Here is a 23,888-nt window from a genome sequence, read left to right as displayed (position 1 = left end):
TAATGTCAGTTGGCTTTTTCAAGCGATGATGCGTCTTTAGCTAATTAATGGTATGGTACTAATGCTATGCTTGCTATCTTAGCTGTAATTTTCTCCTATTCAGCCCGTATTCATTTGTTTTTCTGGAAGTTTGTGTCAGCTGACATTGGACAGGTCCTTGAACAGCAGAAAGGGGCAGAGCAGAACCTGAAAGCAGCCCGTCAGTTTGAGAGAGAGTCTGGGAGACTGTCAGATGCCACCCGTGAGCTGCACAGATCCCAGAAGGAACTGAACCGCACACTAGAGGAGAACCCACTGTCCCCTGACAACCTGGCCAAGGTGCAGAGAGACCGGTGGGTTCCAGATAGCTCTTGTTCGGGGCTTGAGTGCACATTCCGACTTGGACTAGAGCTAGGTTCCAGACAATTTAATAAAATAGAAGCCCACAACTCAACTGTGCTTCAAACAGAGATGAATTATGCACACGAGACAACTTTCCATTGGGTTCTTTTTCAGGTCAACCACTGAATTATACACATTGTTTACATTTGTCAAACATTTACAAGGTGCAGAGCAGACTAACTGTGAATCCAAAAAGTACCCTGTATGCCATCTACCTCATACCTAATGATCATATTCTCTCTCTCTCTCTCATATATATATATACAGTCAGTTTGTGGCTCACGTGATTGCAGATGTGTTGGCAGAGCTGCAAGAGAGAGGGACCTTTCACAGCTTGCTTTTCGCTGTGGGAGAAGAGAAAAGAAGGAAGGCCAACCTCCTGGACATAATAATCAGGTCAGGTTAAGGTCAATATGAATATGTAGGCTAATAATTCATTGTCTGTGCAGGCAATAGTGAATTTTTTTTTTTTTTAAACTTTATTTTACTAGGCAAGTCAGTTAAGAACAAATTCTTATTTTCAATGACGGCCTAGGAACAGTGGGTTAACTGCCTGTTCAGGTGCAGAACGACAGATTTGTACCTTGTCAGCTCGGGGATTCGAACTTGCAACCTTCCGGTTGCTAGTCCAACGCTCTAACCACTAGGCTACCCTGCCGCCCCTCTTTCCAAACCCACACAAAGAGGAGGCTGGTGAGGGGATGATGGCTTGTAATAATATCTGGAATGTTGTAAATGGAACGGTATCAAACACATGGATGTGTATGATAACGTTCCAGCCATTTCTATGAGCCTGTTTTATTTTGATTGAAAACAGAGCTACTATAATTTGTCTTTGCTTATTATAGGACTTATTATAGGACTTGCATACAGTGCCTGCCTTAATCTTACATTTGATGTTTTTTCTGATAGCTCGACACAACCTACTCCATATTTTCAAAGTGAAAGAAAGTTATACAAACATTTTCCCCCAAAACAAACAAATTGAAATATCATACTTGGATAAGTCTCTACTCCCGAGTTAATTTTTTATTAGACCTTTATTTTACCAGGTCAGCCAGTTGACAAGTTCTCATTTACAACTGCAACCTGGCCAAGATAAAGCAAAGCAGTTCGACACATACAACACAGAGCTACAAACAAACGCAGTCAATAACACAATACAAAAATCTATGTACAGTGTGTGAAAATGTAGAAGAGTAGGGAGGTAAGGCAATAAATAGGCCATAGAAGCAAAATAATTACAATTTAGCATTAACACTGGAGTGATAGATGTGCAGATGATGATGTGCAAGTAGAGATACTGGGGTGCAAAAGAGCAAGAGGGTAAGTCATAATATGGGGATCAGGTAGTTGGGTGTGCTATTTACAGATTGGCTGTGTACAGGTACAGTGAGCTGCTCTGACATCCAGCTTCAGTGATTTTTGCAATTCGTTCCAGTCACTGGCAGCAGAGAACTGGAAGGAAAGGCAGCCAAATGAGGTGTTGGCTTTGGGGATGACCAGTGAAATATTCCTGCTGGAGCGTGTGCTAAGGGTGGGTGTTGCTATGGTGACCAGTGAGCTGAGATAAGGCGGGGCTTTACCTAGAAAATACTTACAGATGACCTGGAACCAGTGGATTTGGCAACGAATATGTAGTGAGGGCCAGCCAACGAGGGCATAGTAAACAGGTCGCAGTGGTTGGTAGTATATGGGGCTTTGGTGATAAAATGGATGGCACTGTGATAGCAAACTGGATGTAGCCTGAGTAGTGTTTGTAAATAACATTGCCGAAGTCGAGGATTGGTAGGATAGTTTGTTTTACGCGGGTATGTTTGGCAGCATAAGTGAAGGAGGCTTTGTTGTGAAATAGGAAGACGATTGGAGATGCTTAATGTGAGTCTGGAAGGAGAGTTTACAGTCTAACCAGACACGTAGGTATTTGTAGTCCACATATTCTAGGTCAGAACCGTCCAGAGTAGTGATGCTAGTCGGGCGGGAGGGAGCGGGCAGAAATCGGTTCAAGAGCATGCACTTAGTTTTACTAGCATTTAAAAGCAGTTGGAGGCCACGGAAGGAGTGTTGTATGGCGTTGAAGCTCGTTTGGAGGTTTGTTAGCACAATGTCCAAAGAAGGGCCAGATGTGTACAATGGTGTCATCTGCGTAGAGGTGGATCAGAGAATCAACAGCAGCAAGAGCGACGTCATTGATATATAAAGAGAAAAGAGTCGGCCCGACGATTGAACCCTGTGGCACCCCCATAGAGATTGCCAGAGGTCTGGACAACAGGCCCTCTCCAATTTGACACACAGAACTCTATCAGAGAAGTAGTTGGTGAACCAGGCGAGGCAGTCATTTGAGAAGCCAAGGCTATTGAGTCTGCCGTTAAGAATGCGGTGATTGACAGAGTCGAAAGCCTTGGCCAGGTTGCTGCAGTGGGTGCTGAGATGTTGGCTGGAGTAGGGGTAGCCAGGTGGAAAGCATGGCCAGCCGTAGAAAAATCCTTATTGAAACTATCGATTATCAGAGATTTATCGGTGGTGGCAGTGTTTCCTATCCTCAGTGCAGTGGGCTTTTGGGAGGAGGTGCTCTTATTCTCAATGGACTTAAGTGTTCCAAAACATTTTGGAATTAGTGCTACAGGATGCAAATTTCTGGTCAAGGGCAGTCAAGTCTGGGGTGAACCAAGGGCTATATCTGTTCTTAGTTCTATATTTTTTTTGAATGGGGCATGCTTATTTAAGCTGGTGAGGAGAGCTCTTTTGAAGAGCAACCAGGCATCCTCTGACGGGATGAGGTCAATATCCTTCCAGGATACCCGGGCCAGGTTGATTAGAAAGGCCTACTCGCTGAAGTGTTTTAGGGAGCGTTTGACAGTGATGAGGGGTGGTTGTTTAACCAGGGACCCATTACGCATGCTGGCAATGAGGCAGTGATCACTGAGATCCTGGTTGAAGACAGCAGAGGTGTATTTAGAGGGCAAGTTGGTCAGGACGATATATAAGAGGGTGCCCATGGTTACGGATTTAGTGTTGTATCTGGTGGGTTCCTTGATAATTTGTGTGAGATTGAGGGCATCAAGCTTAGATTGTAGGACGGCCGGGGTGTTAAGCATGTCCCAGTTTAGGTCACCTAACAGTACAAACTCTGAAGATAGATGGGGGGCGATCAATTCACATATGGTGTCCAGTGCACAGCTGGGGGCTAAAGGGGGTCAATAACAAGTGGTAACGGTGAGAGACTTGTTTCTGGAAAGGTGGATTTTTAAAAGTATAAGCTTGAATTGTTTAGGCACAGACCTGGATAGTATGACATAACTCTGCAGGCTCTCTCTGCAGTAGATTGCAACTCCGCCTCCTTTGGCAGTTCTATCTTGTCGGAAAATGTTATAGTTAGGGATTGACATTACAGGATTTTTGGTAACCTTCCTAAGCCAGGATTCAGACACGGCTAGGACATCAGGGTTGGCGAAGTGTGCTAAAGTAGTGAATAAAACCAACTTAGGGAGGATGCTTCTAATGTTAACATGCATGAAACCAAGGCTTTTACGGTTACAGAAGTCAACAAATGAGAGTGCCTGGGAATGGGAGTGATGCTGGGGGCTGCAGGACCTGGATTCACCTCAACATCACCAGAGGAACAGAGGAGGAGTAGGATAAGAGTACGGCTAAAAGCTAAAAGAAAACTGGCCGTCTAGTGTGTTCGGAAGAGAGAGTAAAAGGAGCAGGTTTCTGGGCTTGGAAGAATAGATTCAAGGCATAATGTACAGACAAGGGTATGGCAGGATGCGAGTACAGTGGAGTAAAACCTAGGCATTGAGTGAGGCACCATTTAAGCCAGGTGAGGTCACCACATGTGTGGGGGGTGGAACAAAAGGGCTAGCTAAGGAATATTGAGCAGAGCTGGAGGCTCTACAGTGAAATAAGACAACAATCACTAACCAACATCATGACATTAGGGAGAGGCATGTGCAGCCGAGTGATCATAGGGTCCAGTGAGTAACTAGGCGAACTGGAGACACGGCAATTCAGATAGCTAGCAGGCCGGGGCGAGCAGGCTAGCAGATGGGCCTCAGGGGGACGTCGCAACGGAAAAGCCTGTAGAAACCCCCTCGGATGGTTACATCGGCAGACCAGTCGTGATGGATCGGCGGGGATCCGTGTCGGCAGGCCCATTTGCAAAGGATGTATTGTAGCCCAGGAACTGGCTGATGGATCTCTGCGGCAAGCCAGGAGATGGGCCTAGCTCGAGGCTAGCTGCAGGCTAACTGGTGCTTGCTTCTGGACAGAGACGTTAGCCAGGTGTAGCCACTCGGATAGCAGCTAGCTAGCTGCGATGATCCGGTGTAAAGGTTCAGAGCTTGTGATAGGAATCCGGAGATGTGGTAGAGGAAAATCAGTCCGATATGCTCTGGGTTGATATCGCGCTGTGCAGACTGGCAGGAATTGACCGGGCTGAGGCCGACTTAAATCTTAAATACTTGGCGGAAGCACCTTTGGCAGACATTACAGCGGTGAATTCTACCAACTTTGCACAACTCTTAGGGAAAAATATATCCATTGTTTTTGTCATACATAGAAAGATACAAACAAGCTAAAAGGGACAGTCAATAAGATTGAAATGGACGTTAACCTCTTACACTTATGGTGGCGCTATTTCATTTTTGGAAGAAAAACGTTCCCGTTTTAAACAAGATATTTTGTCACAAAAAGATGCTCGACTATGCATATAATTGCTACTGTTCGAAAGAAAACACTCTGACGTGTCCAGAAATACAAATATCTTCTCTGTGCGTGCCCTTTAACGTGAGCTTCAGGCAAAACCAAGATGACTTGGCATCCAGGAAATGACAAGGATTTTTGAGGCTCTGTCTTTCATGATCTCCTTATATGGCTGTGAACGCAAGAGGAATGAGTCTGCCCTTTCTGTCGTTTCCCCAAGGTGTCTGCAGCATTGTGACGTATTTGTAGGCAGATCGTTGGAAGATTGACCATAAGAGACCACATTTACCACGTGTCCGCCCGGTGTCCTGCGCCGAAATTGGTGCGCAAAAGTCACCTGCCAGTATTTTTCCATGGGGCACAGAGAGAGAAGCAAGCTTCCATGAACTGCATGTCAATGAAGAGATATGTGAAAAAACACCTTGAGGATTGATTCCAAACAACGTTTGCCATGTTTCGGTCGATATTATGTAGTTAATCCGGAAAAAGTTTCACGTTGTAGGTGACTGCATTTTCGGTTCGTTTCGGTAGCCAGGCGCAATGTAGAAAACGGAACGATTTCTCCTACACACAGACGCTTTCAGGAAACACTGCGCATTTTGGTATGTGGCTGGGAGTCTCCTCATTGAAAACATCAGAAGCTCTTCAAAGGTAAATGATTTTATTTATTTGGTTATCTGGCTTTTGTGAAAATGTTGCGTGCTACATGCTACACAAAATGCTATGCTAGCTTTGCATACTCTTACACAAATTAGTCAATTTCTATGGTTCAAAAGCATATTTTGAAAATCTGAGATGACAGTGTTGTTAAGAAAAGGCTAAGCTTGAGAGCAAACGCATTATTTTAATTTTATTTGCGATTTTCAGAAATCGTTAACGTTGCGTTATGCTAATGAGCCTGAGGCTTAGTCACAATCCCGGATCCGGGATGGGGAGTTTCAAGAGGTTAATGAACTTAAAGGAGAACATCTTTCTGAGAGAAGCCTTACTTGACATACATAATAGATCTATGAGAGAAAATATGGTACCTTACTGCTATCCAAGAAGAAGGAGAAGTTCCTGAAAATGTGGTGAAGGAATTCCTTCTTACAGCGCTTCAGAACCCACGCGAAGCTGTCGACAAAATCCAACTTGAACGTGTACACTGTTTTAGACAGAGAGGACTGAGATTTGAGTGCCCAATCTTTGCCAAATTTGCTTACTTTAAAGATAAAATAATGGTTAAAAGCCTGGGTAAAAGACTCGCTGGCACGAAAATAGGCATGAATGATCAGTTCCGAAGGAAATTGCAGAACGGCGCAAAGTTATGTATCCAATCTTCAATGAGAAGATATTAAAAAGGGAAAAGTGTAGTTCTCATAGTCGATAAACTGTATATTGACAACCAAATGTTCCGAGACACAAAGACTACACTCTCTCATGGCTATTCTAAATATTACAACGTTCCTATAGAGGTGTCAAATTAATGGAAGACCCAACACTAGCCATGGTTGGGATTATAATAAAAAAATATCTAGAAAAGCAATAAAATACAACAATTTAAATAAACTACACTATACCATTCTAGGTAGGGAATGTTGGAAAATAATTACTATTAGACTTTCCATTTATAGTATTTTATGAATTGATAAGACGGCATTAGAAGAAAAGATAACTAAATTATACATCTTCAAATACAAGGAACTGGAACACAAAAGTACTGAATCAACATGGAAGAGAAGACATAGTATGTGGGTATGTGCAGGAGTATTGTGATGGAAGGTGGGGTGAGTGTTTTTGTATTTGGAAATGTGTGGAGTTGAGTGAGTGAAAAGGGATAGTGGTTGCAAATCCCAGAGCCCATGTGTGTTTGTGAGCAGGGGTTATGAGAGCTATCAATTGTGTGCAGATGTGGGATATACATTTTAAAATATATTGTAAATGTAGTTGATTTATTTATTGGCCTATCATGATGGAACGGTCCCCAACCCTATACCTGAGAGATCCATACGCTAAGGAGAAGTCCTTATCTGTTTTATGGGCCTACTGTAAGTAGCCTATACGCAGCCAAAAAAGAATGATGAATGTGTCAGACCTAAAGCAGTACCGTCCCCTCAAGATTCTGATCCTGCCTGGCAGGGTTGGTCCTACAAAGCCAAATCCCCCTGATGGGAGAGCATAATATACAAGGAAATTCTCAAAGCTGCTAATGAGAACCTTGAAGACCTTGTACCTAGCTGGTGGGGATTCCAGTGGGGTGTCCCCACCCAGGCAGTGGCAGTTCTGGCAACACCAGCAGCAGTAACCAATGGGGAGGGGTCACACTCGGACATTCAGAGAGGGGGCATATTATTGTGGCCCTGGTGGCACAAAATCAAAGGTCTGACAAAACAGAGATGCTTGAGAGTATGGTCACAACAGGGGACCGTTGGGGTGTCGCTGAGCGCCATCAGCTAGGATGTGACAATGGTTAATCATATCTCCCCATTATTGTTACATTTTGCATGCCTTCTCAAACAGCTTCAACTAAATCAAGTCCTTTCTTGAGTTGGGCTCAGGGATGGAACAACTGAATAGTGGGGAACAATTGGAGGTTTACTTAGTAGCAATGCAAATATAATGGTATAGCTATATGGACACTCAATCACTATGGTAATTTTAAATGGTAAGTTTACAAACATATATTATTATAAATAAATTTGAAACTTGTATCTCAGTATGGTAAATGGTGAAATAAGTATAGCCAGTTATAATTAATGGCTTAGCAGATAATTAGAAAAGACGATCAGTATTTATCTGGCTAAAAGAGAAGAAATATAATATCTATTGATTACAGGAAACTCATTCAACTATTTTAGATGAAGTTGTGTGGAAAAATGACTAGGGAGGCGAAATATATTTCTCCTATGGGCAAAGAAACTCAAAAGGGGTAATGATATTAATGAACAGTAATTTTGATCCGAATGTGCAAACTGTCCAAACAGATCCTCAAGGTAGATGGGTGAATGTAAATGATATTGGACCATAAACAGATATGTCTCATTAACCTTTACGGACCAAATTATGATGATCTACTCTTCTTTGACAATATATATATAATAATTTATCAACCATACAAGCAATACAAGACTGTATTATCATGCTGGGAGATTATATTACGGTTTTAAATACCGCTATGGACCGTAAAGGAAATCCCACTACAAACTATCCCCTTCAGACACTTAAGGAAATCCCGAATGTCATGGATATATTGGAACTAGTGGATATATGGAGGCTTAAATATCCTGACCTAGTGAGATATACATGGCAGTGGCTCAATCAACCTAGTCGTCTTGACTACTTTCTCTCTGGCACCAAAAGTTAGTGTTGATAAGGGACATTGCAGTCGTAGCATCAAATAATTGGCATATATATTACTCTTACAGAATTTCCACGTGGGCGAGGATATTGAAAATGTAGTTAAAGCCTAATGGATGACAACTTGTTTTTAAGGACAGAAGAATTTATAACGGACTATTTCCGACAAAATAGGTATTAGAGGTCGACCGATTATGATTTTAACTGCGATAACGATTATTGAAGGACCAAAAAAATCCGATACTGATTAAAAAAATAAAAAAATAAATAATAATAATAATAATAATAATAATAATAATAATAATAATTCGGCCATTTTTTATATATATGTATGTAATAATTACAACAATACTAAATTAACACTTATTTTAACTGAATATAATACATAACTAAAATCTATGTAGTCTCAAATAAATGAAACTTTTCATTTTGGTTTAAATAATGCAAAAACACTGTTGGAGAACAAAGTAAAAGTGCAATATGTGCCATGTTCCTTGCTCAGAACATATGAAAGCTTTTGGTTCAATATTCCCAGTTAAGAAGTTTTAGGTTGTAGTTATTATAGGAATTTTGACAGACTATTTCTCTCTATACCATTTGTATTCAATATACCTTTGGCTATTGGATGTTCTTTTAGGCACTTTAGGCACAACCTTCAATGTTATGTCATCATTCTGTAAAATTCTGAGCACCGAGCCAGGCGGCCCAAACTGTTGCATATACCCTGACAACGCTTGCAATAAACGCAAGAGAAGTGACAATTTCCCTAGTTAATATTGCCTGCTAACATTGAATTTATTTTAAAAACTAAATATGCAGGTTTAAAAAAGTATATACTTGTGTATTGATTTTAAGAAAGGCATTGATGTTGATGGTTCGGTACATTCGTGCAACAATTGCGAATGCGCTTTTATATCATCCCATTTGGTGAAGTCGGCTGTGATTTGATAAATTAAACAGGCACCGCATTGATTATAGGACAAGCTAGTTAACCTAGTAATATCATCAACCATGTGTAGTTAAGTGATTATGTGAAGATTGATTGATTGTTTTTTTTACAAGATAAGTTTAATGCCAGCAGCATACCACCCTGCATACCACTGCTGGTTTGCTTCTGACGCTAAGCAGGGTTGGTCCTGGTCAGTCCCTGGATGTGAGATCAGATGCTGCTGGAAGTGGTGTTGGAGGGCCAGTAGAAGACATATCCCACTGCCCTGTGTAGGGTGCCGTCTTTCGGATGGGACGTTAAACGGGTGTCCTGACTCTCTGAGGTCATTAAAGATCCCATGGCACTTATTGTAAGAGTAGGGGTGTTAACCCCGGTGTCCTGGCTAAATTCCCAATCTGGCACTCGAACCATCACGGTCACCTAATAATCCCCAGTTTACAATTGGCTCATTCATCCCCCTCCTCTCCCCTGTAACTATTCCCCAGGTTGTTGCTGCAAATGAGAATGTGTTCTCAGTCAACTTACCTGGTAAAATAACGGATAAATAAAATAAAAATGCTAGCCAGCAACTTACCTTGGCTCCTTGCTGCACTCACATAACAGGTGGTCAGCCTGCCACGCAGTTTCCTCGTGGAATGTAATATAATCGCCGTCCAAAAATAGCGATTACCGATTGTTATGAAAACATGAAATCAGCCCTAATTAATCAGACAACCTCTAATAGGTATAGAAGATCCCCTTATTGAATGGGACACCTTTAAATTCAATTCAGTACTCATCTCTAAAACAAAAGCAAATTTAGGTCAAAAGAGTACATCTTTTTTTATTTTACCTTTATTTAATTAGGCAAGTCAGTTAAGAACAAATTCTTATTTTCAATGACAGCCTAGGAACAGTGGGTTAACTGTCTTGTTCAGGAGCAGAACAACAGATTTTTACCTTGTCAGCTCAGGGATTCAAACTTGAAACCTTTCAGTTACTAGTCCAACGCTCTAACCACTAGGCTACCTGCCACCTGGGCTTAGTGGGACTATCAAGAATGAGAGTGATGGAGTGCTGCATCAGATGACCTGGCCTCCACAATCACCTGACCTCAACCCAATTGAGATGGCTTGGGTTGAGTTGGACTGCAGAGTGAAGGAAAAGCAGCCAAAAAGTGCTCAGTATATGTGGGAACTCCTTCAAGACTGTTGGAAAAGCATTCCAGGTGAAGCTGGTTGAGCGAATGCCAAGTGTGCGCAAAGCTGTCATCAAGGCAAAGGGTGTCTATTTGAAGAATCTCAAATGATTTTTTTTCTGGTGTCCTTTGACAGCTCTTTGGTCTTGGCCATAGTGGAGTTTGGAGTGTGACTGTTTGAGGTTTTGGACAGGTGTCTTTTATACTGATACTGAAGATAAAACAGGTGCCATTAATACAGGTAACGAGTGGAGGACAGAGGAGCCCCTTAAAGAATAAATTACAGGTCTGTGAGAGCCAGAAATCTTGCTTGTTTGTAGGTGACCAAATACTTATTTTCCACCATAATTTGCAAATAAATTAATTAAAAATCCTACAATGTGATTTTCTGGATTTAAAAAAATAATTGTCTGTCATAGTTGAATTGTACCTATGATGAAAATTACAGGCCTCTTATATTTTTAAGTGGGAGAACTTGCACAATTGGTGGCTGACTAAATACTTTTTTTGCCCCACTGTATATCCTGTTATCATTGATCATCCTTGAGATGTTTCTACAACTTCATTGGAGTCCACCTGTGGTAAATTCATTTGATTGGACATGATTTGGAAAGTCACACACCTGTTGATATAAGGTCCCACAGTTGATAGTACGTCAGAGAAAAAAAACAAGCCATGAGATCGAAGGAAAAGTCAGGTGAGCGCCGAGAAAGGATTGTGTTGAGGCACAGATCTGGGGAAGGGTACCAAAGAAAATTCTGCAGCATTGAAAGTCTCCAAGAACACAGTGCCCTCCATCATTCTTAAATGGAAGATGTTTAGATCCACCAATAATCTTCCTAGAGCTGGCCGCCCGGCCAAACTGAGCAATCTGGGGAGAAGGGCCTTGGTCAGGGAGGTGACCAAGAACCCGATGGTCACTCTGACAGAGCTCCAGAGTTCTTCTGTGGAGATGGGAGAACCTTCCAGAAGGACGACCATCTCTACAGCACTCCACCAATCAGGCCTTTATGGTAGTGGCCAGACGGAAGCCACTCCTCCGTAAAAGGCACATGACAGCCCGTTTGCCAAAAGGCACCTAAAGGACTGAGCATGAGAAACAAGATTCTCTGCTCTGATGAAACCAAATTGAATTATTTGGCCTGAATGCCAAGTGTCACGTCTGGAAGAAACCTGGCACCATCCCTACAGTGAAGCATGGTGGTGGCAGCGTCATGTTGTGGGGATGTATTTCAGAGGCAGGGACGGGAAGACTAGTCAGGATTGAGGGAAAGATGAGCGGAGCAAAGTACAGAGAGATCCTTGATGAAAACCAGCTACAGAGGACTCAGGACCCTATACTGGGGCCAAAGTTCACCTTCCAACAGGACAACAACCCTAAGCCACCACGACAATGCAGGATTGGCTTTGGGACAAGTCTCTGAATGTCCTTGAGTGGCCCAGCTGGAGCCTGGACTTGAACCCGATCGAACATCTCTGGAAAGACCTGAAGAATAGCTGAGCAGCGACACTCCGCATCAAACCTGACAGAGCAGATCTGCAGATAATGGGAGAAACTCCCCAAATACATATGTGCCAAGCTTGTAGCGTCATACCCAAGAATACTCGAGGCTATAATCGCAGCCAAAGGCACTTCAACAAAGTACTGAGTCAAAAGTTTGGACACACCTACTCATTCAAGGGTTTTTCTTTTTTTTGTTATTTTCTACATTGTAGAATAATAGTGAATATATCAAAACTATGAAATAACGCATTTGGAATCATGTAGTAACCACAGGGTTGAGATTGGGTGATTGTGAAGGCCAGGTCATCGGATGCAGCATTTCTCTCTTTCTTGGTCAAATAGCCCATACTCAGCCTGGAAGTGTGTCTGGTCATTGTCCTGTTGAAAAACAAATGATAGTGGGACTAAGCGTAAACCAGATGGGATGGTGTGTCGCTGCAGAATGCTGTGATAGCCATGCTGGTTAAGTGTGCCTTGAATTCTAAATAAATCCCTGACAGTGTCACCAGCAAAGCACCCCAACACCAACACACCTCCTCCTCCATGCTTCACGGTGGGAACCACACATGTGGAGGTCATCCATTCACCTACTCTGCATCTCACAGACACGGCGGTTGTAACCAAAAATATCAAATTTGGACTCAGACCAAAAGGACAGATTTCCACCGGTCTAATGTCCATTGCTCATGTTTCTTGGCCCAAGCAAGTCTCTTCTTCTTATTGGTGTTCATTAGTAGTGGTTTCTTTTCAGCAATTTGACCATGAAGACCTGATTCACACAGTCTCCTCTGAACAGTTGATGTTGAGATGTGTCTGTTACTTTAACACTGCAGTAGAGGTAACTCTGGGTCTTCCTTTCCTGTGGCGGTCCTCATGAGAGCCAGTTTCATCATAGCGCTTGATGGTTTATGCGACTGCTCGAAGAAACTTTCAAAGTTCTTAAAAATGTCCACATTGACTGACCTTCATGTCTTAAAGTAATGTTGGACTGTCGTTTCTCTTTGCTTATTTGAGCTGTTCTTGCTATAATATGGACTTGGTCTTTTACCAAATAGGGCTATCATCTGTATACCACCCCTGCCTCAAAACAACAACTGATTGGCTCAAATGCAATAAAGAAAGAAATTCAACAAATTAACAAGGCACGCCTGTTAGTTGAAATACATTCCAGGTGACTACCGCATGAAGCTGGTTGAGAGAATGCCAAGAGTCAACTCACACTTACACATTGGGCCTGATTGCCGTCTGTGTGTATTGCAGGGAGGAGGGCGGCCGGCGGAGGACCAAAGCTCTTCAGAGACAGCTGCTTGACATCCGCAAGGAAAAAACTCTGGAGCTGCAGGTACCATAACTGAGGAAAACAACGGAGCCACATTCCTTCACGTGCCCAATATGATTTTCAATCTAGTAATGGGCAAGGTTAGAATTAGGCTACACATTCACTGACTCTTGGTGGTGCTCCAAGTTCTTCGAGGGTGTCAGACGTCAATGTCTTTGAAAATCGGGGTGCCTCCCTGTTTTTCATTCTCAGGTAAATACATTAGAAAGTACTGGCAACTTATGTAATACTTTGCGCAAACTGTCTTAATGTTGTCCCTTTAGCGACGCGAGGAGATGACTGCCCACCTGAAAGACCAACTACAGGAGATGAAGGCTAAGACTGGCCTGGAGAGGAAGTATGTGAAGAGCAGCGCAGAGCTGCTGGTGTACCAGGGACAGAAGATCAACACGCACTCTGAGAAGCAGCTGGAGGATGAGATCAGGGTGTGTGTCTTTGTGGCCCTGTCTAGAATCATCCCCTAAAGCTGTGTTTACACAGGCAGCCCAAATCAAATCTTTTGCCCAATTAGTGGAAAACATCTGATCTGATTGGTCAAAAGACCAATTAGTGGTAAAAAGATCAGAATTGGGCTGCTTGTGTAAACACAGTCTCATGCATTTGCGGGCGGATTGGCCATCTGGCAATTCTGGCATTTGCCAGATGGGCTAGACCATTTCGGTTGTTGGGTAGGTTGATTGAAATTCACACTTACACACAAATATATTTTTTTATATAAAGACATGGCGGGCGGCCCATGGGCCTGTTAAGATTTGTTGTACAGAGTTTTGCGCAGTTTCTATGTTCTTCTAGTCTATAATGAGCCTGGCTGATCAGTGGGCAACGGCCATAAAGTTAATTAGCCTATGATATTACTTAGTGCACATATGTTTTTAAATGTCATGTCAGCACTGCTCCCAGTGTCTAATTAGGGTGTGTAGGGTCACGGTGTATGTGTGTGGGGAGGATGAGTTGGCGGCGCACAGAGTGATGTGGGCTCGTGTGGATGAAATGCCAAAGCTGAATTATTGTTCCAGTCCACCCATGTTGACCTCATAGAATTGGGTAGGTATTGCTTTTTGCTAATACCTACACATTTCTTCTGGCTATCCCATCCTTTCAGATCTACACAAGTGGCTAGGGGCCTGGGGGGGGGGGGGGGGGGTTTCTGGACAGAGCCTTTGGTGTGACTTGGCTACAGACTGTAGCAACTGTGAGGTTTGGCTGTACAGAGATGGTCACCACTACATGTGCATCTGTGTAATCATTGTTCCTCTGTCCTCAGCTACAGCAGGAGAGGTTGGAGGAGGAGAGGAGAGTTCATATGGAGATGGAGACTTTCCTCAAGGAACATCAGACAGTACGTGTGCAGTGGTGGTTGGAAAATGGCATAACTCGTGTATAGGAGCATAATTTAACTTGTGTGATATATACAGTACCGGTCAAAAGTTTTAAAACACCAACTCATTCCAGGGATTGTCTTTATTTTTACTAATGATCTACATTGTAGAATAATAGTGAACACATCAAAACAATGAAATAACACATATGGAATCATGTCGTAACCAAAAAAAGTGTTAAACAATTTTTTATATTTTTTTTATATTTGAGACTCTTCAAAGGAGCCACCCTTTGCCTTGATGACAGCTTTGCACACTCTTGGCATTCTCTCAACCAGCTTCACCTGCAATGCTTTTCCAACAGTCTTGAGGAAGTTCCCACATATGCTGAGCATTGTTGGCTGCTTTTCCTTCACTCTGCGGTCCGACTCATACCAAACCATCTCAATTGGGTTGAGGATGGGTGATTGTGGAGGCCAGGTCATCTGATGCAGCACTCCATCACTCTCCTTCTTGGTCAAATAACCCTTACACAGCCTGGAGGTGTGTTGGGTCATTGTCCTGTTGAAAGCACTTGGGCTATCAGTTTGTGGAAACCATGCTGGTTAAGTGTGTCTTGAAAAGCACCCCCACACCATAACATGTCCTCCCCCATGCTTTATGGTGGGAAATACACATGCGGGGATCATCTGTTCACCCACACTGCGTCTCACAAAGACACAGCGGATGGAACCAATTTGGACTCCAGACCAAAGGACACATTTCCACCGGTCTAATATCCATTGATCGTGTTTCTTGGTCCAAGCAAGTCTCTTCTTATTGGTGTGGTTCTAGCAATTTGACTACAGCAATTTGACCATGAAGGCCTCAAATCGAAAATACATTGATTTGTTTAACACTAGTAGAAAATACACTTAACACAATGTAGAAAATAGTAAAAATAAAAACTCAAATGAGTAGGTGTCCAAACTTTTGACTGGTACTGTATGTAAAGTCAGTCTTAAAGTAATGGACTGTCGTTTCTCTTTGCTTACTTGAGCTGTTCTCACAACACAACTGATTGGCTCAAACGCATTAAGAATGAAAGAAATTCCACAAATGAACTTAAGGCACACATGTTAATTAAAATGCATTCCAGGTGACTACCTCATGAAGCTAGTTGAGAGAATGCCAAGAATGTGCAAAGCAGTCATCAAGGCAAAGGGTGGCTATTTAACGTATAAAATATAGATTTTTTTAACACTACATGATTCCATATGTGTTATTTCATAGTTTTGATGTCTTCACTATTATTCTACAATGTAGATAATAGTACAAATAAAGAAAAACCCTTGGATGAGTAGGTGTTGTAAAACTTTTGACCGGTAGTGTGTATTGGGTGTAGTAGGATGACTTGGTACGTTCTTGGAGCTGCCATCTAAAACATCTAATGCTGTTATTTTATTGCAATAGTAGAATCCCAAATCAATCCCTCGTCCCCATTCAGGGTTCGGCAACCCTTACGACAGCAATAGCAATTTTTTTAAATCACAAAACATTAGTTGGGGAGCTGTACACGGAATTGATGAGCCCTTGTCTCTAGAGCAATAGTGGCCATAGCTGGGATTTAGCACCACGGATAGCAGCAGATCAAATCATTGCAAAATCTGACTTTCAGAACCACAAAACAGGTTGTCTGTCAGGTGACGCGGCAACAATGTGTGTTTGTGTGCACCTCTCAGAGTCTGGGGGAGAAGCTGGAGGTGTGGATGGAGCGCTATGAGAGAGACATGGAAGATAAGCAGCAGGAGCTTAACAGCCTGAGGAACAACAAAGCTAACAATCTCTCCCAGCTCCAGGAGCTGGCCAAGAAGGTGAGGACATAGCCTGGGTTGATTTAATTCGGCACCAAACAGGGAAAAACAGACTGAAACAGGGAGGGACCACCTGGACTTTTCTAAAAATAAACAGTAGTTTTCATTTTCCATGGCATAATGTTTTGCTTTGGTGTGCCCTAATGAATACAACCCATTTTTTTCTGTAGTATACAGGTTAGCGCTAGGTAAGGATAGGATAGTAGGCCTGATATACACTGAGTATACCAAATATTAGGAACACCGTCCTATTATTGAGTTGCACATCCCACTTGCAAATAAACTGTTATTGCAAATCCTCAGATCATTAAAGGGGCAATCTGCATTTGCACATTGGCACATTGGCAGTAGAATGGCCCTTACTGAAGAGTTCAGTGACTTTCAACGTGGAACCGTCATAGGATGCCACCTTTCCAACAAGTTAGTTTGTCAAATTTCTGCCCTGCTAGAGCTGCCCCGGTCAAATGCAGGTGCTGTTATTGTGAAGTGGAAACATCTAGGAGCAACAACGGCTCAGCCGGGAAGTGGTAGGCCACGCAAGCTCACAAAATGGGACCGCCAAGTGCTGAAGCGCGTAAAAAATGTCTGTCCTCGGTTGCAGCACTCACTACCGAGTTCCAAACTGCCTCTGGAAGCAACGTCAGCACGAGAACTGTTCATCAGGAGCTCCATGTAATGGGTTTCCATACATAGCTTTTTTTTTATACTAAAATAGACTGCAAATTGTCGCTTTTAGAAAGTATACCTGTATGGAACAGAAATTATACTCTGCATATTGACTCAGTCTTTGTACTTTCTTCTGTTCCAGTACAGAGACAGTGAGCAGGTGGTCATCGAGGACAGGATAGAGAAAGAAGCTATACGCAGGAAGCTGGAGAAGGAACACATGGAGCGAGACGCAGCCACCAAGGTAATCATTAAACACTCTAATAAATCACCTCCACCTGCCCAGCAAGGAAACCAATCACATCCAGTGGCAGTGTTCCATGCATCATGTTCACAACTGTACTCCCCTGTTCATTACACTAAATCATTTTGTTGTTCCCTGTGTCACTTGCAGATCCAGTCGTGGTGGAGGGGAACGTTAGTGCGACGCGGCCTGGGCCCCTATAAGAAAGGCAAGAAGCCCAAGGAGGGCAAGAAGGGAAAGAAGAAAAAGTGAGGTGTCCCTTCAAGAGCTCCAAAAAGTCTCAATACAGACGTGTTACTTTTCATCAATGTTCAATTCCTGATTATACAATCTAAGTCGACACTTGGCCTGTAGGCGAATATATATTCAATGAGAAAAGCTGGCATGGTCATTTTGAATACTACTACCACCATTGCAAGGTTCTTACTTATATGCAGTTTAACACAAGGGCAAGAATGGTAATAAACAAGCGTACTCATGAGACTGATATGGGTCACTTTTATTAATGCCAAATATTCATTCCAGAAAATAATAATTAAATTTTGTACATGTTTTCAGGGACAATTTCTCAGCAAACGGTGTAAAAATGTAAAGTTAAAAAGACCCATGTTGCAGTCATGAAAGAAGGTCCTCTCTTTATGTGGTACCTACTTGTAAACACATGGAATGTATCTATTTTACTGTACATATGTCACAGGGTCCAGACCCAGCAGTAGGGGCACATGATTCCTGCTAGAGAAAGCCCAACTCAGTAAGGGTGAAAATATCAAAACAAAACATTTATAATATATTTAAAATCACCTTTAACTTCCCTTTTGAGAACTCTGAGTCTATCTAAAACAAAGTTAAAATGGTAAAAACAGACCTCTGATATTTTTTTCACTTCAGAAGCTACGTAGGTTGATTCCCAGTCTACATCACTTTTACTGTAGGGATGTGCATCTGTAGGCAGCCTACATAGCTTTTGAAGGGAAAAATATATATCAGAGGTATGTTTTTAACTTTCTTTTAGATAGAGTTCTGAAAAGGGAGGCTGGGAATCTGCCTACAATATCCCAGAGCCCATCAATCAGTGGTCCTCGGGTCAGTCTTCACCAGAGTATTATTGCCAGCTCTGTGGCTAGCACTCCCTCATCCCCCCTCCCTGGGAACGAGAGGTTGTGTCTGCCTCAGAACTAAGAGTCAGTCCGTTAACCTGACTTTCTGTGGGTAACACTGCTCTAAGTAGAGCTGGGCCATGTTCATTAGGGCATGCAACTGAACTGCAATGTTTCTTATTGGACAAGTACAGGTAATTCCTGTTTCAGTGTGTTTTCTTCTGTTTGGTGCCTAATGAACACGGCCTTCTCAATGGGGTTTCACTAAGGACAGCGCTAGTGACAAATAAATACTGTTCCGGTCTGGCAGATTACTGTAACCGCTGCCAGACCAAATTAGCAATTTGCACACCTGTGTGTAGCAAGAGCCACATTTGTGTCGATAAGGTGTGGTTGAACAATTCACCAAAAACAACTTGATCATGAGAATTGGAAAGGTGTCTTGAACACTGTCAATAGTTCAATCTGTAGATCCATTTGAATGTCATACAAGCTTAGCAACATGTAGTGATAAAAGATGAGTTCTGTGCATGAGGGAGACACTATGTCATATTCACTACTACTTGTCTACGGTCTCAACTCTCCATGTTGAACTCAACTGTGAAAGTGATGAGGTGGTTTGTAGAGAATAAAAAAGGTAGTGTATGTTTAGCCCCAGAACCTGGCCAGCCCCAACAGCTCGTCAGTAGTGGACTACAATAAGACATAACCGTTACTGCAAGATAAAAGCACAGATACTAATGCAAAGTTGCAGGCCTTGATGTCATGCTGTCAGTCAACCTGCCCATACATACGCCTTTGATTAGACTTGACTGAGCTGTGCTCAAGGAAGAAGTTGCCTGGAAACACTGGTCGAGGATCAGCTTGAACCAATCCCACTCGTAACACTAACCCTTTAAGAGGCCTGTTTTCTTTTCTTATAGTACTTTTTATTTTACTTCCCTGGCCCAGCGCTTAGGGACATCGTCCAATCCATGTAGCTACACGAGAACACAACTCCTTGTGGAAAAACACATGAATTACAGCTTTATACATGGGTGATTCTACACAAGTGGTACAAATTGCAATCCCACCCTGGAAAAAACTATATATATATAGTATATATTTAAAAAAGTTAAGTCTCCAAACTTAGGACATCTATATACATCACGATATGTTCTAATTCAATCCAAGGCAATACCACATATATTGTTAAATTAATATAGTAAAAAGTAATTGTTTATACACTTATTTCTATTGAGAGGTGTTTTATTATTATATTGAAAGATACTGATCTAATTAGCAGTTGATTTTTAAACATCTTTCTGAAAAAAAACGCTGTCCCACATTGACGTCACTAACTATACATACACAATAAAAGACTGTGCCTTAAGCAACAAATATCACCAGGTGATGGGATTGCACCCCTCTCCAGCATGACCACATGGTGAGTAGTCTATCTGCAAACATTTCAGATCAAATTTTTGAGTTGGTAAATCTTCATCTATTTTTAAATAGTGTCAGTACCGAACATCTCATATATCAAGAAATGTGTAAAGTTCTCTTTTGGGCTGTACATACAGTGCATTCGGAAAGTATTCAGACCCCTTGACTTTTTCCACATTTTGTTACGTTACAGCTTATTCTAAAATGGATTCAATTGTTTTTTTCCCTCATCACAATACCCTATAATGACGAAGCAAATATATTTATATTTTTTAAACATTTTTGCACATGTATAAAAAAACAAAAAAACGGAAATATCACATTTACATAAGTATTCAGGCCCTCTATTTCGTACATTGTTGAAGCACCTTTTGCAGCGATTACAAGCTTAGCACACATGTATTTGGGGAGTTTCTCTCATTCTTCTCTGCAGATCCTCTCAAGCTCTGTCAGGTTGGATGGGGAGCGCCGCTGCACAGCTATTTTCAAGTCTCTCCAGAGATTACGGGCTCTGGCTGGGCCCCTCAAGGACATTGAGACGTGTCCTGAAGCCAGTCCTGCGTCGTCTTGGCTGTGTGCTTAGGGTCATTGTCATGTTGGAAGGGAACCTTGGCCCCAGTCTGAGGTCCTGAGCACTCTGGAGCAGGTTTTCATCAAGGATCTCTGTACTTTGCTCTGTTCATCTTTCCCTCGATCCTGACTCGTTTCCCAGTCCCTGCAACTGAAAAACAGACCCACAGCATGATGCTGCCACCACCATGCTTCACCGTAGGGATGGTGCCAGGTTTCCTCCAGACGTGACGCTTGGTATTCAGACTAAAGAGTTCAATCTTGGTTTCATCAGAGCAGAGAATCTTGTTTCTCATGGTCTGAGAATCCTTTGGGTTCATTTCGGGAAACTCCAAGCAGGCTGTCATGTGCCTTTTACTGAGGAATGGCTTCCGTCTGGCCACTCTACCATAAAGGCCTGATTCGTGGAGAGCTGCAGAGATGGGAGAATTTTCCAGAAGGACAACCATCTCCACAGAGTAACTAATTAGCCCTGTCAGAATGACCATCGGCTTCTTGGTCACCTCCCTTAAGAATAATGGAGGCCACTATGTTTTTGGGGACCTTCAATGCTGCAGACATTTTTTGGTACTCTTCCACAGATCTGTGAGTCAACACAATCCTGTCTCGGAGCTCTACGGACAATTTCTTCGACCTCATGGCTTGGTTTTTGCTTTAACATGCACTGTCAACTGTGGGACCTTATATAGACAGGTGTGTGCCTTTCCAAATCATGTCCTATCAAGTTGTAGAAACATCTCAAGGATGATCAATGGAAACAGGATGCACCTGAGCTCAATTTCGAGTCTCATAGCAAAAGATCTGAAAAGTTATGTAAATAAGATATTTAATTTAAAAAACTGCTTCCTCTTGGTTAATAAGGCGTATTGTGTGTAGATTGATGAGGTGAAAAAAAATATTGTATGTTTTAGAATAAGGCTGTGGAAATTAAAGTTAGCTAAGCAATATGTTAGCCAGTGGAGGCTGCTGAGGGGAGGACGGCTCATAATAATGGCTGGAACGGAGCAAATGGAATGGCAACAAATCATGTGTTTCATACCATTCCATGTATTCCGCTCCAGCCATTACAACAAGCCCGTCCTCCCAAATTAAGGCGCCACCAACCTCATTTGTTCAAAATAAATCAAACTGAAAAAGTCACAACCGAAACAATTGACACCATGGAGAGATAGAGGTTTCATCTTTGACTCTGTGCCATTATGGCGCCTGTGACAGCACCGGCAGTGCCATTGAGGCCATCTTCATTTAAAGTTGCATGCGCCATGATCTACTAACTGAGCTACAGAGGACCACCATGTGCCCACTCATTTAGGAGTAAATTGAAAGCCTGACTGAGTCCCCCTCAAGACCACATTTGATCTTTAATTTGTCATGGTCTCAACTCACTGGGTCTGGATCTTGGGACCAAAGTCCTGGTATAAATCTTGGCCTTGGCTTCTGGACATTACCTTACTCGTGGGTTTACAAACAATAGGCAACCCAATTTGAGGAAGCCCTCTGATCATTGGCTGATCACTTCCAAACCCATAGGAATCCCCACACAGTTGACTACTTTTAAATAGTGGAAGCCCTCTATGGCAATGTCTATACTGAAACGAGTTATTTCTTTCAGAGTCCTCCATTTATGTCTATGATTGACACCCGTGCAACCGAAACGCCTGTTATTTTGTCAATTTTGTTTGCAAATGATTTCTCCAATGAATCTATAATAGAAGGTTAATCAAAATGATCACGATTGTGCTTCCTTTATTGCAACTTTTTCACTATGTTTCGGAATAACACTTTTTTGGGGGGGAGGGTGTAAGGTAAATTCAGATAAATATTTCAAATATGCAATACAAGCAAAGTGTGTGAGTAGTATATATATGTGTCTACCTGAAATATGTTGGAAGACGTGTGCTGAAAGTTGGGGGAAAATAGGATACAAATGTGATTTATTTTTTTGTCCCAGTTTACACCACTTCTGTATAATGACCCTGAGGGTACAAAACATTAAGAAAACCTGCTTTTTCCATGACCAGGTGAAAGCTGATCCTTTATTAAATCCACTTCAATCAGTGTAGATGAAGGCGAGGAGACAGGTTAAAGAAGGAGTTTTAAGACAATTGAGACATGGATTGTGTATGTGTGCCATTCAGAGGGTGAATGGGCAAGAAGATATTTAAGTGCCTTTGAACGGGGTATGGTAGTAGGTGCCAGGCTCACCGGTTTATGTCAAGAACTGCAACTATGCTGTTTTTTTTTTACACTCTACAGTTTCCAGTGTGTATCAAGAATGGTTCACCACCCAAAGGACATCCAGCCAACTTGACAACTGTGGGAAGCATTGGAGTCAACATGGGCCAGCATCCCTGTAGAATGCTTTCGACACCTTGTCGAGTCCAGGCCCTGATGAATTGAGGCTGTTCTAAGGGCAAAAAGGGGTGCAACTGAATATTAGGAAGGTGTTCGTAATGTTTTGTACACATTTTGAGAAAGTATAAAGCGTAGAGATTCCCGGAGCGCCCTCTCCCTCTCTAATCCAGCATTGGTTTTGATTCAGCCATTTGACCACAGAAAAAAAAACAAAAAAAAACAGCCATTTTAAGTGTTGGCAGCATCAATGTTCCCATGACGACGGACCACCACCGTTATTGTTGCTCTTTGTAGCACATGACCTTAAAGGTTACTTAGGCAACCGACTACTTGCTAGTCTCCTAACCCTTCCCCATACACCCACCCAACCCCTCTGACATGCAAGGATCTAACACGTGAAAGTAAAAGGAATATGAAAAATAAGATGAAATAATAATAATAGAAAATAAAACAACCCCTACTGAACATAGATAAGAGGATGGAGAGAGAATGACTAATAATAGAAAATAAAAAACCCTCTTACTCGCCGTCCAACTGACCGTTTGTCTGGGACAATCTCGGTTGTTCATCCGTCAGTCTTTAGAGGCTGCAAGTCGTAAGCAGTCTGTGTGAGGACACAGTGGAAGAGACAGTCATCCCTTTCTTTGACATACTCGTGCTCCCTCATCTCTTCATTGGGGAAGACCTGTCTGGGAAGGCTGGGTGACCCTGTATGGTTGAGGGGGCGAGGGGGGGGTCGAGAGGGAAAGCCATATAATGTACATTCGGAGAGCGAGAGGGTGGGTCCTGTGTCTGTCCATCCATGAGTGAGTGTGGAACTCTGCTGCCCTACATGGCCAGAGGGTTAGTGGTAGTGGCAGGGGAGGTTGTGTATTTAGGCGGGGCCAGCTCCAGGAGTGCACGCACCGTCCCGGCCACCAGGGGGAGCCCTCTCTCCTCCAGGATGTGGAGGGGCAGGCACAGCTGGGT

The 23,888-nt window shown here is 42.5% G+C and overlaps 2 protein-coding genes across 4 annotated transcripts in view; one reads left to right on the top strand and one right to left on the bottom strand.

Annotated features, from left to right (window-relative positions):
• The window catches only part of iqcg (IQ motif containing G), an 18,632-nt gene extending 669 nt beyond the window's left edge, over positions 1-17,963 (top strand). The window contains exons 3-10 of one of the 3 annotated variants that reach the window (XM_064938062.1): positions 130-332; positions 649-777; positions 13,312-13,393; positions 13,654-13,815; positions 14,655-14,729; positions 16,431-16,562; positions 17,371-17,472; positions 17,623-17,963. In XM_064938062.1, the coding sequence (XP_064794134.1) occupies positions 130-332; positions 649-777; positions 13,312-13,393; positions 13,654-13,815; positions 14,655-14,729; positions 16,431-16,562; positions 17,371-17,472; positions 17,623-17,724 (987 nt within the window). In that variant the 3' untranslated portion in view covers positions 17,725-17,963. The remainder of the gene's footprint in view (positions 1-129; positions 333-648; positions 778-13,311; positions 13,394-13,653; positions 13,816-14,654; positions 14,730-16,430; positions 16,563-17,370; positions 17,473-17,622) is intronic. The other 2 variants (XM_064938065.1, XM_064938063.1) reach the window with 2 other exon arrangements.
• Positions 17,955-23,888, bottom strand: part of LOC135514624 (DISP complex protein LRCH3-like) — a 94,666-nt gene continuing 88,732 nt past the window's right edge. The window contains exon 20 of the mRNA XM_064938061.1: positions 17,955-23,888. Within this exon, the coding sequence (XP_064794133.1) occupies positions 23,748-23,888 (141 nt within the window). The 3' untranslated portion in view covers positions 17,955-23,747.

This window comes from Oncorhynchus masou, chromosome 26 (genome assembly GCF_036934945.1).
Source record: "Oncorhynchus masou masou isolate Uvic2021 chromosome 26, UVic_Omas_1.1, whole genome shotgun sequence".
Classification (NCBI taxonomy): Eukaryota; Metazoa; Chordata; class Actinopteri; order Salmoniformes; family Salmonidae; genus Oncorhynchus; species Oncorhynchus masou.
The sequence above is the reverse complement of the archived record's forward strand: the minus strand, read 5'-3'. Positions and strand labels throughout refer to the sequence as shown.